Source organism: Xiphophorus hellerii, chromosome 19, assembly GCF_003331165.1.
Source record: "Xiphophorus hellerii strain 12219 chromosome 19, Xiphophorus_hellerii-4.1, whole genome shotgun sequence".
NCBI classification, from domain to species: Eukaryota; Metazoa; Chordata; class Actinopteri; order Cyprinodontiformes; family Poeciliidae; genus Xiphophorus; species Xiphophorus hellerii.
The window spans coordinates 25,008,849-25,023,604 of NC_045690.1; the positions used below are offsets into that span (position 1 = coordinate 25,008,849).

Below are 14,756 nucleotides of genomic sequence, written 5' to 3' on the forward strand. Positions count from 1 at the left end.
CCAAATGGCCATTAACAAACATAAGGGGGAAAAAATAAATAAAGAACACAACAACAAAGGAAACTAAATCAATCAGTTGTTCCCAAAGTTTCACAATTGAGAGGCCTGTTAGTCCATTCATCCCAAATTGGGATCAATTAGGGCTCTCAAGATAATTATGCTTTGCTTGGTTCAAATTCTGGTAGGAAACTGACGTCTTCGATCTCCCTAAAAGAGTGAACTCTTTCTTTGGCTCTATGCCCGATCTTCTAGCTCGCCATCAACCTGGCCTAAATAACAAAGCAGGATCATTTCCTTAATATATATATATATATATATATATAATCTAAACATCTAGTGTATACACAATTCAATAAATAGCACTCTTTATACTATAAATAATTCTAAACAATCATGTTTAGTCAATTGCAATAAATCTAAAATTCAGTATAAATTACATTCATGAAATATTCAATAAATATACACCATATAATCAACATGAAATGTAAAATCTAATTTAAACCAGTGTTTAATAAATATTTAAGCCACCTTTTTGCTTATCAAAAGGAGTGTACAATCAATAATTTAGCGGCTACACAATAACAGTGATTATAAGCTAACGCTAAGTCACTGACGAAAACACTCACCAGTTCCGCAGTTTTATTTCACCCTACCGGGGTTTATTTTTTCCATCTCCCTTCTGGCTCACACCAGTTGGCTCCTATGGTTTAGCACATTAAGTGAGCATCGTACAAATTTACGGGAAATGAATAACACCACGCTTAACTGACCTGCAGCTCTGCTCCTGCCAACGTGTTCTAACCTTCATGCCTCCCTGCTCCAGCTAATATACCTAGCAGGTAACACTGCAGCGGTACACGTGACCCCAATACTCAACCGCAATTGGCTAATTAATAGTCTCGCGAGAATCGCCAATCATTCTATTAAAAGCATCGCGGGGTTTGAGATATAAAAAGGTTAAAAGACTGGAAAATCGGAGGAGGAAATAAAGGTTAAAATTTACACCCGGGTTACATAAGCATAAGAGAAGAGTCTTGTTTTTACCAGACTAGACCCTTCTAAAAAAAAACCACAAGGTCTCTTCATAGTTGTTCTGGGTAGGTTATGTTTTGGCTCTTACCACAGCTACTTCCTGTTACTTACTCAGACAAACGTTGTCATGGAAAAAGGCCAAGAAGTCATTGCATTGTTCCCTATGGTTGCCACTTGCTGCACAGGAGCACCAGGGTCCCACGTTGGAAGTGGAGTTGTCAAGGTAGTTGGGAGTTATCGTGCTTCCTACAACGGAGAGAAGAGAAGATGGAGCAGATCTGGATTTCTATGGGTACACTTGAGCAAAGACAGATTCTTACATCACCATGTCGGAATTGGGCCAATAGGATGCAGTGTCAGCACAATGAGTATTTAACATTCTTAGCTGTTTCTTGCTATGTAGGCTTTCCCAGTCTATGGTTTGGTCCTTACAGATTGGTCGACTACTATATGTGTAAAAATGAAACAGGATGTGCCGCTTCCGACGCAAGGCATAAAAATAAAAGAGGAGTTGAACGTCGATTTGGGTAGAACTCTGGCTGATTTAATCTCATTGTACGTAGGCCGATTAAGACTTCACTCTGATTAGAATAATCAAATAAAGGTCTTTTACGCAGTAATTTCTATCATCACCCAACACTGGCCTAATCAGGTTTAGATGGAGATGTTCATTTGCATGTAAATGTAGTAATTTGGACGGACAGTGAGAGGAATTTAAAACGGGGGGAAAAGATAAAGACGTTCCTACGAATGTCTGAGATTAGGGCTGGACGACGTGGCTGAAAAACGTCTCACGATTTAAAAGTTTTTTGGTCAATATTGATAATTGATTAGTTTTTTGTTTAAAGTACCTGAAATACTGCCAAACTAGTGACGTGACCTTTCCTGTTTTATCCAGTTTTCATTCCATGCTGCTGTTTTTTTTTTTTTTTTTTTTAAAGAAGTTGTGTAGCACGCTGTCATGTTGCCAAGAACTATTATAGTTAGGCATGGTATTGTTGTCTTATAACTTCTTTAAACTGAGTGGTTTCTAACAATCTTTTGTGCATTGTGTGATCACTTGTTAACTTTTTATCTAAGGTACAATAGCCATGTTTTAAGCTTCTGTGCACTCCACCTCATCATCATGTTGGGGATAATTTTCTCAAAATAGCAGTCAATAGTTGTAATTGCACTACTTTATAATGCTGGTGGCTGTGCGCATTAATCAGACAATCGATCACTGAGGCATGCTTCTCATCATGATCCTTGATTCATTTTTTTGAGTCGCGTTCAGTGAGCTTGACAATTCTGAGCCTTTCTTGGCATAAAAAGGCCCCTTTTTTGATCCAGATCTATCACAGAGGCTGGTGCGAGTGAGCAAGAAGTGAAACCGAAAGGCTCGGTCCTTACCTATCAAGCCAGTGTATGCGAGTAGACATGATCCATGATTCTCCCTCTTGCAGCCACTGGCGCTGTGCTCGGACGCTTCGCAGTCATACTGGAACTGTGCCCAGCGGGACCTGCGGGAGCAATAACACGCCATCCATCATTCGCCGGCTGCTTGGCCGCTGCACTCGTATTGTTCGGCGGTGTCGAGCACCGGCGCTTTCTCCTAACAACAGGATGTAGATCTAAAACCCACAATGCTCATCTAAATACTCCTACATCAACTCCCTCCGCTCCGCCAGAGTTCCCCCTCCACAGCACTTCCAACCCATAATCCAGTCACCTCTGGTGACATTCTTTCCTCCGTTTCCGATCTGGACACTCTTTTCCCCCAGCCCGTTATCTTCTGGAAGGCTGCCAGACTGTAAAGAGTCAATGAGGGACAAAGACAGGCCTTGGCTCCGCTCTCTAAATGCCGTCGGTGCAGTCTGGCAGAAGACACGCCTCCCCGCCAGAAATTGCTGGAATATTAGACGGATATGGATGCTGCATATGAACACTTCCACTTTGCCCTTCCCCTCCTTACCTTTTCAGCCAGCAACCCACACCATTACCCACATAACCGTCATCATCATACAAGGCTATCGTGACCATTACATCGCATCACTGGCCACCCCATCCACGAGCACTTGCAGCAGGAATCCCTCAGGGAACCGCAGCTCTGCCTCCTGCCCTCATTTGTCATGTCAATGTAATGATGTGCATAAAACTCAAAGGGCTGTGCAGGGAGTGAAGGCAGCCTCCGCAGGCGGGCACTTGATTGGTATGGGATTATGAGGGGGCCAAGACGAGGCCTTGAGATGGGCCGTTCTCGGTCGGACGACACCTGATCGATAGCCATGACAGATGAAGTCCTTTGTCTTTTTGACATTTGAAAGGAGCCAGATTAAATGTTGGCGACGGTTTGCTGACAGAGAAAACCGACAGGACGCGTGTGAGAAGTCCTTGCTCTCGAGAGACATCCCGTATGCATCCTAATGAATTCATAGCATTTTTGATTCGACAAACTGCGATTCATTAAAATTTTCACAGCATCTAGTTTTCATTAGCACGTCACATAAACACATTTAAGGCTGTGCAACCATAACACAGTTTTTTTGCATGCATTTTCTGTCGTTTGCTCTCATGGCCAGAGGACGTCTCGGTGTTTAATATTTTGCGAGCGTCCAGAAAAACAAAACGAATCTCAAGTGATAAAGACACGGCTGCTTGTTGCTAGCTGCGTCCTTCAGAGAATGAATGCGGACTTTAATTGAGCTAATTAAATGAAGTCAACAAATATCACAACTGAGAATAATTAACCACAACTGACAGCTTGCATCTAAATGAACACATCACACTTGGCAACCAATCTTTCAGGTTGGGATACAGTTTATTCTCTAGCAGTAAATCATCCTTGAATAGAATCCTGAGCCACTCCTGACTTACATGTGGTCTTATTTTTGCTTTAAAGAATTTCTGCCCAGTATAGAACAAATCCAGTTAAGGTAACACCAGTCTGATAATTTTAGTTTTCTAGCTAGAGACTGCAGGCGAAAGCCATTGAAACAGTGTCATTGTGGGAATCCATGTATCCCACTTACTCCTCTGTGAAGAATGCTGGCCTCCCCACTGGGGCACTGTCAGTCACCCTCATGTACACGCTACTCACACCCTTTCCCTTGCTGTCTGCTAGGCTAGGCTACAGCTAATCCCTCACAGAGCCTGTTAGAAATGATCAGGATTGTTAGCATGTCCACCAATGACATTGGATAAGCAGTTTTTCTGTGTCTGTAAGTTGTTTCTCCGCTATTAGCACATTGAGTTGCGTGTATATGAGCATTATTGACATTGCTAAGGCCCTCCTCTCTTTTTTTTTCTTCCCTGACAGAGCTGTATATCTATAGATTGCTTCAGAACCACAGGGTGAATTCCAAGTAGTTCAGTTTTTGTACTTTTTTCCCCCCACAAATGATCTGTCTCATGTTAAACTGTCACGATATGCTGATGGTTTTAAGAAATATGTAAAAAAAACCATATTTCATAAGACTACATACTGCTGTTTTAAAGTGGAGTATGTCATTTCTATACAAGTTTTGTGCATATTTGTTGAAATTATCATTATGTCATGACATCATGAGACAGATAATCTATGACAAACATCGATCTCCTTCTCTTCTTCCTGGTGCTACTATTTATGTCAGAAGAAACGCACCAATCAAAACCAACCAATCAGAGCCAGGAGGAGTGTGTTAGCATTGTTAATCACGCTTGTGTACGCGCTGCTAAATGTGCCAATGGCTGAGAAACAACTAACCATTACAGAAAAAGTGTTTATCTGCCGTCATCGGTGGCAATGCTAATTAGCCTGAGCATTCACAGCAGCCTTCATTGTGACTGTGTTTATTACGGAGCAGCATGTTTGTTCAGATGACAGCAGGAGCATAAGTTCTAACATGTAAACAGGCAATTGTCAACTCTTAACTGAGCTCCAGCCGTGATGCCACTTTCAGACAGCCTAAACGCAAATATTTCCGAAAACAGGGCCAAACGTCTACCTGCACACGTAGTCTTGTTTGCAGTCTCGCAGCTGAGCCAGGCAGTTAGGCTTGTCCTTTTCTTCATACGAGCAGGACGGCACAATGGTTTGCCTGCGGCGCTCGGCGCAGGCTGTGTCGGTGCAGGGACAGAACAGCAACTCATGGGTGTAGTCGGGGGGAACGCGGTCAAAGAACTTCCTGAGCGCCTTGTTGCACTTTGGTCGGTTACATGGCCCCGAGCGGGCCGACGGCTGGATGCAGGACGAGACGTACTCCGTGCGCAGCTTTTGACACGTCTCATCTATGTTGCACGCCTTGGCGGCATCCAGGCAGCGGTTCACTGTCGTTACCTCAGACTCTGTGGGAATAAAAAAAATAAATGAATAACACACACAAATGAGAGGTTAAAAACAAAGCTTTTTATCCCTCTGTGTGGCGCGTGAGAAGTTCAAATCCCAGGCAATGTTTACAAATGATTCCCAGACTTAATTGGGGCCGATCCCGACTCGCCACTCTCCCACCTCCGGACTCGGATAAAACCCTAAAACTGCATCTGGAGTTAAAATCCAAAACGGCTGATTATTTGTAATAAACCTCTTTGCAATGAATATAACATGAGTGGTGTTTAAATGCTGCATGAGCTCGGGTGCTGGATGTGTTTCAGCCAAGGCCTAATAGCTGAATATTTCATTCTGCGAGGTTAATGCAGAGTGGCAGCGGAGAAGAAGGGACTCCTCCATCTCTCCAACCACACAACAAGGTCTGTAATTACTGTTCCTTCCCCTTCATCAATCTATTCATCTATCAAGCACTTCCCCCTTTACATCTGGGGCTATCCCTCAAACCCCTGATTCTCTCCTTCCCTACCCGTTTTCCTTCCGTTGTCATCCGTCTTTTTTCCTTTCTTTTTTGCTCAGTTCCCTCTCTGTGTGCTCATCTATTCTTCCACAGCCTGCTCCATCCCTTCCTCCCTCACTGCCTTCCCTGTTAATGAGCCTCCTCTGTGGAGGCAGTGAAAAGCTCCCCTCACAACCGCTGCTGTTTCGGCCGCATTATTTCCCAATCCATCATCATGTGTTCATGTTTTCTCTCTTTTTTTTTTTTTTTCTTTTTTCCTCCCAAGAGATTCCCTCCCGCACCCTACAGTCAATACTGCCATGATGACGCTCGGCTCCTCTGGCAGATAGAGGCGCTCATTAGTTTGCTAAGTGACTGTGTTTGTGTCTCCAGGTGGATTTAACTCTGACCGAGCTGTCATATATGAAAAAAGGAGTGACCTTGGAGAGCGAGCTAGCGGCCCATCGCAGAGCGCGGGTTACTGTGTTCCTGACTTAAATGCTTGGAAGCCCACTGGCGTACACTGGTTGGACTTTGACAAATTGTTTCCTAAAGGGGCGTTAATGGCAAGGTTGCATCATGAATGTAATTTTTTGGTCATTATGGTATTGTGCTCTTTAGGTTCCTTGGGCACTTTTTTTTTTCAGCTGCTATGACCGTTTATTCCGGTGCCAACATGCCGCAACAGCAGCTGTGTCGCCATCGACCGTAAAACTGCGTGAATTTGAATTTCGAAAATAAATGTTCTTAATGGAAACACGCCATCTCCCAAAAAAATACTCAAGTTCAAAAAAGTTTCTGCTCTAGGATGAGGTGATTTTTCAGCTGTAACAAAATTTGTTAATTTAACAAATTAACAAATTTGTTTGTGCAGGGACCCTGCACTTTTTCCTGCATGGAAAAGTGCAGGGTCAACTGCACTTTTCCATGGCAGTTGACCCTGACAGGCAATCAGTTAATCAAATGGGGGAAAAAAATCTAATAAACCATTAATGGACAATTAATTGTAAGTTGATTAATTGTTTTCATCCCTAATTCAACCCCAAAAAACTTGAAAGAGGCTGAAGAGACTTCAGGGGTATCAAGTCTCTTGATACCCCTGTATTCACCTTTCAGAAAGTTCACCTTTCAGCTAGACAACTTAGATCCAGAAAGAGCTACAAGAAAATGATTTAGATGGATAACAGAATTTATTCATCCATAAAATGTGTAAAAGACAAAATAATAGAACAGAATGCATCTTTATTTTCCACCAAAGTAAAAATTTTAACTCACAAATAATAGACAGGTACAAAACTGAACCTCACCACAAAAACAACACCTATAATCACAGTAAGAACAGAGCAGTTCAGGTGAGTGTCTGAGGGCTGCTTACTTTGCTGAGCAAAGACTGCTTGTTGACATTTGGGACAAATAACTTTGTTAAAGACACCTGTGGCCACAGAAACACAGTAACTCCTTCTGAACTTCATCTCAAGCTGAGAAAAAATGGATGTGAACAGTATGTTGATTTTTTTTTTTCTCCTGGCTTTTTTCTTTCCTTGTCACGTCAATGCAAATTGGAGATGTTCCCACATATTACAATTCCCCGAGACCCAATCCTGTTTAATCAAGGTTTGTAGTCGCAGCTTAGGTAACCAAACCCGCTTATAAAGACGCTCTGTTGTCTGAAAAGTTCAGCTCGGAGTCAAGAAGAGCCCCGAGACATTTACAATGCTCAGCAGTGCAGCTGCCTGTCAAGTGAAACTAGCTGGTGCGTCAGGTTTTTTTCTCTTCTATTCAGTTTGTAATGCTTTGTTTCCACTGTAAATCACTGGGTTTTTTTTTTATTACAGCAAAATTCTAAATTTTCAAGTCCCTTGATTTACTGTTATTTTCTGTATTTAAAAAAGTTAAATAACATTTTTGGTTTTATTTTCTTTTACTTGCTACGTGACGGTCTTCTCTTGTATCTTTTACATACATTTTTGTACAGTGTCTATTCTCCAACAGGAATATACATATCGTGATAGACACATGGTTATTATATCAATACTTAATACATCTGATGGAATATTCACTGAACTCCCAGTCCAGAATCACACAGTATTCTGGGAGATGTAGGCAGAGGAAAGACTTTAGCTACTCAACCTCTCATGGCTAGCTAAGCAAGATTAGTGGCATCAGCCGACTTACTCACTTGTTGGTTACCTAGCAACATCCTGTTGAGTAACTTGCGCAAGTTTTGTCGCCATTCCTCATGAGGGCTAAAGAAAATAATTAAAAACAAAACATGCTTTAACAAAAACTATTGACAAAGCAGAAAAAGTCAGTTTGACACTATTTTAGATATTTAAAACTAGCAACTAATCAACAAGTTTCGATATTGGCAATTATCTATCAACTTATATGTCTGAAAAACATCATCATATAAATGCTTCATGTCGTCCAGCTCTAATTTATCTTTTCATTTCTTATGTGATGCTTCCTTACAGCGCACTGCAGCTCATTTTAATCCCAACTTGGGGACTTAATTACTATTTGACCTGAAAGATAATTCTTCAGTTTTACTGCCGTCACAGAGAGGTAAAACAAAAAACTGTAGACTTGTCATCGGGTTGTTCTACAGGACTCCATGACAACACGGACTTCCTTAGTGAACTACAGTACCTTAGTGATGCTGGATCTAAACAGCTGATTTCCTTATTGCCTTAACAAGCAACTTGTTGCATCAGACACCCAACGCAAACCCAACGAATGGCGCATTTTCTCTCCAGCCAGGGAGCGTGAAGTGTAAAATTCTTGCATGAGGAAGCACAATTTGTAGCCCTCCTACGGAGCAACGATGCATTAAAGAGCTCCTCTCTGGGTGCAGGACATGTAATGTGTTTCAATAGACGCAGTCTCTCAACGCTACTGACTGTACTGCAGTTAGCTGATTAATTGGTGCAGGGTGAAGCACTTTGTTATTTGAATACGCTTCCAAATATGACGAGCTGCATCTCCGGCTTGCATCTTTGAAAAGGGTCATTACTCTGTTTGAGGGAGACGTGCTGTAAGGGTGGAAAAATATCCATTAATCACGCCTCCGTTGTTTTGGCAGCCGACTTGTTGAGATGCACGGCGTGGATGTCAACTTTGACCTCCTGTGTAGTTACAGGAATAAAATTTATGAGGAAGCGGTACGGCGCCAGTCCAGCCCGGCTGTAACTCAGAGCAGCGGAGGAACAACGGGTGTCACTCCAGTAAGCAGCATATGTATGAGGTGACAAGACATGACTTTGCCTTTGGTAATTAGAAATTTGCGAGACCTTCAGGAAATTCTTTAGCTATTTTCATGAAATATCAGATAAGGAGTTGGCTATTATGTTTTCATTAATTCAGGCAAAATGAACCAATCGACCCAAACCAGTCAGTGTCAGTCTAGGGAAAGATTACTTCTGAGTAGGACTGGACAATAAATCAATAACCATATATGTCGCGATCAACATGTGATCAACATCAGGAGATAATAATATTTAATATATGGAATAGTCACTGAACTCCAATCCAGAATTGCACAGCATTCTGGGAGATGTGGGCAAATGAAAGGCTTTAGCTGCTCAACCTCTCATTGAGACACCTCACACAAGGTTGGTGGCATCAACTACTCAGTCTTTGGTTACCTAGTAACAACCTGTTGAGTTACTTGTGGTTACCTCTCAGCAACTTGAGTAACTTGCGCAGCGGTTTCAAGTTTTGCCACCGTTCCTCATGACTTCTTAAAAATGAAAGAAACAACGGCGAAGGCTGTGGATAAAACAGGAAAGATCATACCACCAGTTTGGCAATATTTCAGGTATTTAAACCAAAAAAAAATCAGTTAACAGTTATCAATATCGACTTAAATGAAATGCTAATCGTGCTAAGTTTTTCACTCAGCCCTACTTCTGAAGTGAAAACTAGACCTTTTTTAAAACTTTATCCTGCCAATACCAATTGATTCTGATTTCTCCATAGCTTCATATTTCTGTTTAGTCTTGTGCTCAACTCACATTTGTGAGCAGAACTGCTGTGGGTTGTTGTACCCATGGCAAACTTTGCTTTGCCAAGGCAGCATGATGGCATGGAGCAACATCTCCTTCCTTGATTAAAAGAAAAAACTATACACCACTGCTACAGAACTGACACAAATACAATTTATATATGACATGACTGGGCTAAATAACATGACTTCCTAATGGCACGATGAGCTAAATTCAGATGCTTCACTGAAATCAGCAGGCCAAGACACTTAAAACTGAAATAGAAACTGACAAGAATGACTTTATTAATTTTGGAACTTAGACAATAAGGCAGGGGTCTCAAACTCCAGTCCTCAAGGACCGCAGTCCTGCAGTTTTTAGATGTGCCACAGGTACAAAACACTGGAATGAAACGACTTAATGACCTCCTCCTTGTGTAGATCAGTTTTCCAGAGCCTTAATGACCTAATTATTCTGTTCAGGTGTGGTGCAGCAGAGGCACATCTAAAAGTTGCAGGACTGCGGCCCTCCAGGACTGGAGTTTGACACCCCTGCAATAAGGCTTTTCAAGACAGAGATTTTTATATACAAAAAGGAAAAGGAGGGCGAAATCAACGGAAAAAGTTATGCACCATGTCCTGCCCTTGTTTCCAGAGTACACTCTCCATCAGAAAAGGGGCGGGCTCATGAAAAACATCACACAAAGTTCAAACGCATGAAAGCAGGCTTTCACCAGTTCACCAGCAGCCCATTTTGTTATTGTGTTTAATGTTATAAGGTACAAAAACTCAGAGGGGCACAATCAGGCATCATAATTTGGAAATAGCATGTCAGGCCAAATGGGGGGGTGCAGGGACGGCACAATTGGTGCTCAACCCCTCACACCCAGTTCAATGCGTCAACTGTAAACCTATCATAATCCATCGTTACTGCCACTGGTGTATAAAAACCTACTTAAAATAAACAACTCCTAGCCTGGTGGGAGGAGCTAAAGGCAAGTGAAGCCTGGTGGCCTGCCAGGCTTATAATACATTCTGGTATTTATGGTATTTAAAGGAAAAACCTCTAAAAGGGTTTGTTGTTTTACAAACCTCCTTTATTTCCTTAAAATGAGTCGCATGACATGTCAGCAAAAATGGCGGAAGAGTATTACCGAAGCTTTACGGGGGATCCAGGCCTAAGTTGTGGAAGGTAAATCTCTACTTCCTGGTAGTTTGTTGCTGTGGTTACAGAGTTAAATGGCGTCTATATGTCGGGGGAGAACCAGCACTCTGAATGTACCTCAATACTCTCTGACACATTCAGCCACACCAGCCTGCTGTTTAGAGCAAAACACCAAGCCCTTTTATGCTGTGGGCTACTTTCCTCTGATTCATTCTTTTTGCGCTCACAAAGCTTTTCAGGCAGAACTGCTGTGCAAGGCGCAATGCTGAGAAGAATTTGCTCCCTTAGAGAATTCCTCTGTTTTTCTGCCACCCGTGGCATCAACAAGCGGCATTAAGTGTTGGAGACAATTGGCAATGAGTCTCTTGCATGGCTGTGGAGGAATTTTTGGCTGACTCCACTTTGTAGAAGTGCCTTAATTCAATCATATCGCTCTGCGTTACATTACCCCAGCTCAGTGGTCGGGTTCATGGGCAGGGCAGTTCACTTGCCTTCCCTGCTGATGGAGGTCAAGGGCGCCAGTCGAATGCTAGCTGTGGCTACAATATAGCTCACCACCATCAACATGTGAATGAATAGCTGAATAACTGAATGTAGTGTAAAGGGTTTCAAAGTCATCTAGACTTAATAAAGTGCTATAAAAGGACAGGCCATTTACCATTTAAATTAAGTCCAGTCTTTGACTAGGCCACTCCAGTTAGATCAGAGTGGACGTCAGATGAGATCTTTGACCTACATCTACCAACCCAACCTAAGCTATCGATTCAAATCTGGAATGAAAAATAACAATAATGTGTAATTATACACATGCAAATCATTATTGCTCACTTCATTCACATCCTGACAAAACTACTATTTCCAGATTCAGGCTCCTTTCACTCCATTGTTCTGGCATCATTTATTGAAAACTTGTTTTTGCGAAATCTTAGACAAAGGAGTGTTTTCTCTCGTAATCTGTTTATTTAAAACACACTTCACTGTTTCAAAGCGCAGCTGATGTCGGGCAAATAAAAGCAGATGACTTTGTGTCTCCTCTGACGGCAAGAAATGAATGACGCTTCTTACTTGTGTGCCAGACTTTCTCCATTCCAAGTATTCAAAGAAATTAAAAGAAAACAGCTTTCTTACTACGTCGGTTTCTTTTTTCTTCTTCTTTTTGTCAATCTAATATTTATTTCTTCTTTATACTTCGTCTTTCTGTCTGTCTGCTACCCAGTGTCTGCGCTTCCCGCTGCGTTAAAGTAAATAGGTAATTAAACTGTGCCTCGGGGGCAAACAGCCGCGCATACAAACCCCACGGCTTGCCCACGGGCTTAGAGACAAGACAAAAGGAGACTGAGGCCTGTAACTCATCAAACGCTTCACAAAGCCACCTGTGTATCCACCGCTGTGTTCTGTCAAAATGATGGAGGATAACAACTGCTTCTGCCGACTCTTCCTATCCCTTGTACTGTTCCACATTTTCTCACATTACAGCCACAAGTTTTAATGTATTTCAAAAATGCATGATAATTTATTAGATTTTTAAAAATTATTATTATTATGTAGAGATCTAGGTACCAGAATGTGGCAAATGTTTGTGTTCAGCCCCGTTGAGTGAATGTTCGGTAGCCTCGCCGCACATTGGTCAAAATCTTAAAACACACTGGTAGCTGCGTCATGTTGAGGGGAGGCTAATTTTGCTGATGCTAATTTTGGAGTGTTGGTGGAATATTAAGTCAAGTTGATTTGTGCGGCACATTTCAGCGGCATCACAAGTCAAGTGCTTCACGCCATAAAAACATGAAACAGTCACCAATTATGAAACAAGCAATAAAGATTAAATTCAATGTTCCGACTCCAAACAGCTAGATTTTTAGACTGGATTTAAAGGAACTCAGTGGTTCGTCTGATGTCCAGTTTTCTAGACGTTTGTTCCAGATTTGTGGTGCATAGAAGCTGAATGCTGCTTCTCCATGTTTGGTTCTGGTTCTGAGGATGCAGAATGGACCAGAACCAGAAGACCTTTACTGCATACCACTCCTTCAGCTTTGTATTTGTAAAGAAACGTAAAAAAACATGAATCAGTTTGACGTTACGTCACAACTTTGTATTGGTTTGGAACATAACATCTCAAAGAAAAGCAATTAGGTTTGTGATTGTGACATTATACGGGATGTTAATATTTTCATAAAGGAATGTTACCTTGTGGGGGACGTTGGCTATTATTTCTGTAGAGACATGCGTGTTTGTGTTCTTCTAGTGTTTTTGTAAGGTAGTTTAAGGAAACTCTGCTTGCTGGTTACCTGCAGCGATGGAAGCCAGACGAACGTAGTCGGAGCCTCTCTCCTCTGGCTCATAGGGGTAGCTCTCCACCAGACTCAGTCCTGGCAAAGGCAAAGAAAACAGATTGAATATCGCAAAGTTGCAGCAACATTTTACATTGTCTAAGTTCCTTTAGGGCATTTCATTGGGCTTCTGTGGTAAATTCTAATTGAGCTTTGTCTTTTTGCCGTGTAAAGCCTTTTCCTAAGACGGTGCGCTCAGTAATATTTACACTTGGCCTTGTTGTTTTCAGCTTCTATAATCCGGTATCAACTTTTGAGTCAGATATTGCTAAAAGTTGACGCACTCCTTTGTTGTATTCATAAATTTGTTGGCTTCTTTATGTTTTAGCATAAGTGGCTCAGTGGTAAGGGAGGGCTGGTGCCTTCTCCAACAAACATTGGCTGAGAGGCGGAGGTCACCCTAAACAATTTACATAATCAAATTTAATGTGAAATTCCTTTTTTTCCACAGAAATGAGCTAATATTTGGTCACATTGACACAATCAAAATCAGTTATCAGCCAGAGATACACAACCCTATTGGTTGACCCTTATTCCCCTTACTCCCCCTTTATCACGTTTGCCTTGTAGCTCATTTTAAACAAAATGTAAAGGTTGCTCATGGTGGACTTTTGATCCCACTTTTTGTCGGTATTGTGTTGTGAATAAGCTCTTTTACTAGATGGGAAGCAATACCCCACACAGGGATATTAGACCAGGATGCTTCACTTTTCACTCAGGACTTTATAGCGGTTTTTAACTTTTCTTCCCTGAACAAATAGATCTCGAATGTACTGCGCGGTTGGAAAGATTTATCAGAGAAAATATATATATTTTTTTACCAATCTTTTGCAGTGCAGCTGTGGACATGCTGCAGACTTGCTGTCTGTGTTGATGCTTTCTTTTGGGTGGAGTTTCTTCTTGGCTGGACCCCTCTAGTAGTTGTTAGTAGTATTGTCTTGTAAAATAAAATGGCTGTGAATTTCTACAGATGTGTGGATGTAAAATAAAGAATCCGTGGTATATAAAGTTTGTGCTTGCAAATCAGAATGTGCGGTTGTTGGGAGTAGGGGTGAGCGATTCGGACCTTTTGGAATTTTAGGGCAATTTACAGTGAATTTACAGTACAATTTTACAGTACAATTGACGAGGTTCAATTGTACTGTTTTTACGAGGGTAAAAACAACAGTAAAAAACATTTACTGCTAATTTTTTAGGTAACTGTATGGCTTTAATGTTTTTAAAAACATTGTTATTTAAAAAAAGCTTTTTCAGGACATCGCTTACTTACAGAAGGGAGATTTATATCACTAAACTGCACTGCATTTAATTATATTTTTGACTTCACTAAAACCTGTTGATGCTCTTGTGAAACAGTAGAGAAAAAAGTAAAAATAAGTTTTGGACAAGTCTTTTTTTTAAATAATTGAAATTTATCGATGATAAATCAAAATTCTTACAAGAAATTTTTATGATGATGATAAACA

At 41.3% G+C, this 14,756-nt stretch overlaps 1 protein-coding gene and 1 long non-coding RNA gene across 2 annotated transcripts in view; both read right to left on the reverse strand.

Moving 5' to 3' along the window:
* Positions 1-14,756, reverse strand: part of gfra4a (GDNF family receptor alpha 4a) — a 187,555-nt gene that overhangs the window by 19,991 nt on the left and 152,808 nt on the right. Inside the window, exons 3-6 of the mRNA XM_032547564.1 lie at positions 13,249-13,329; positions 4,998-5,337; positions 2,425-2,534; positions 1,144-1,278 (exon numbers count right to left, since the gene is read on the reverse strand). Coding sequence (XP_032403455.1) covers positions 1,144-1,278; positions 2,425-2,534; positions 4,998-5,337; positions 13,249-13,329 — 666 coding nt within the window. The remainder of the gene's footprint in view (positions 1-1,143; positions 1,279-2,424; positions 2,535-4,997; positions 5,338-13,248; positions 13,330-14,756) is intronic.
* Positions 670-1,016, reverse strand: LOC116709175 (uncharacterized). The gene is made up of 2 exons (XR_004336828.1): positions 771-1,016; positions 670-700 (listed from the first exon to the last, which is right to left on the reverse strand). It is a non-coding gene; the product is annotated as an uncharacterized LOC116709175 (long non-coding RNA).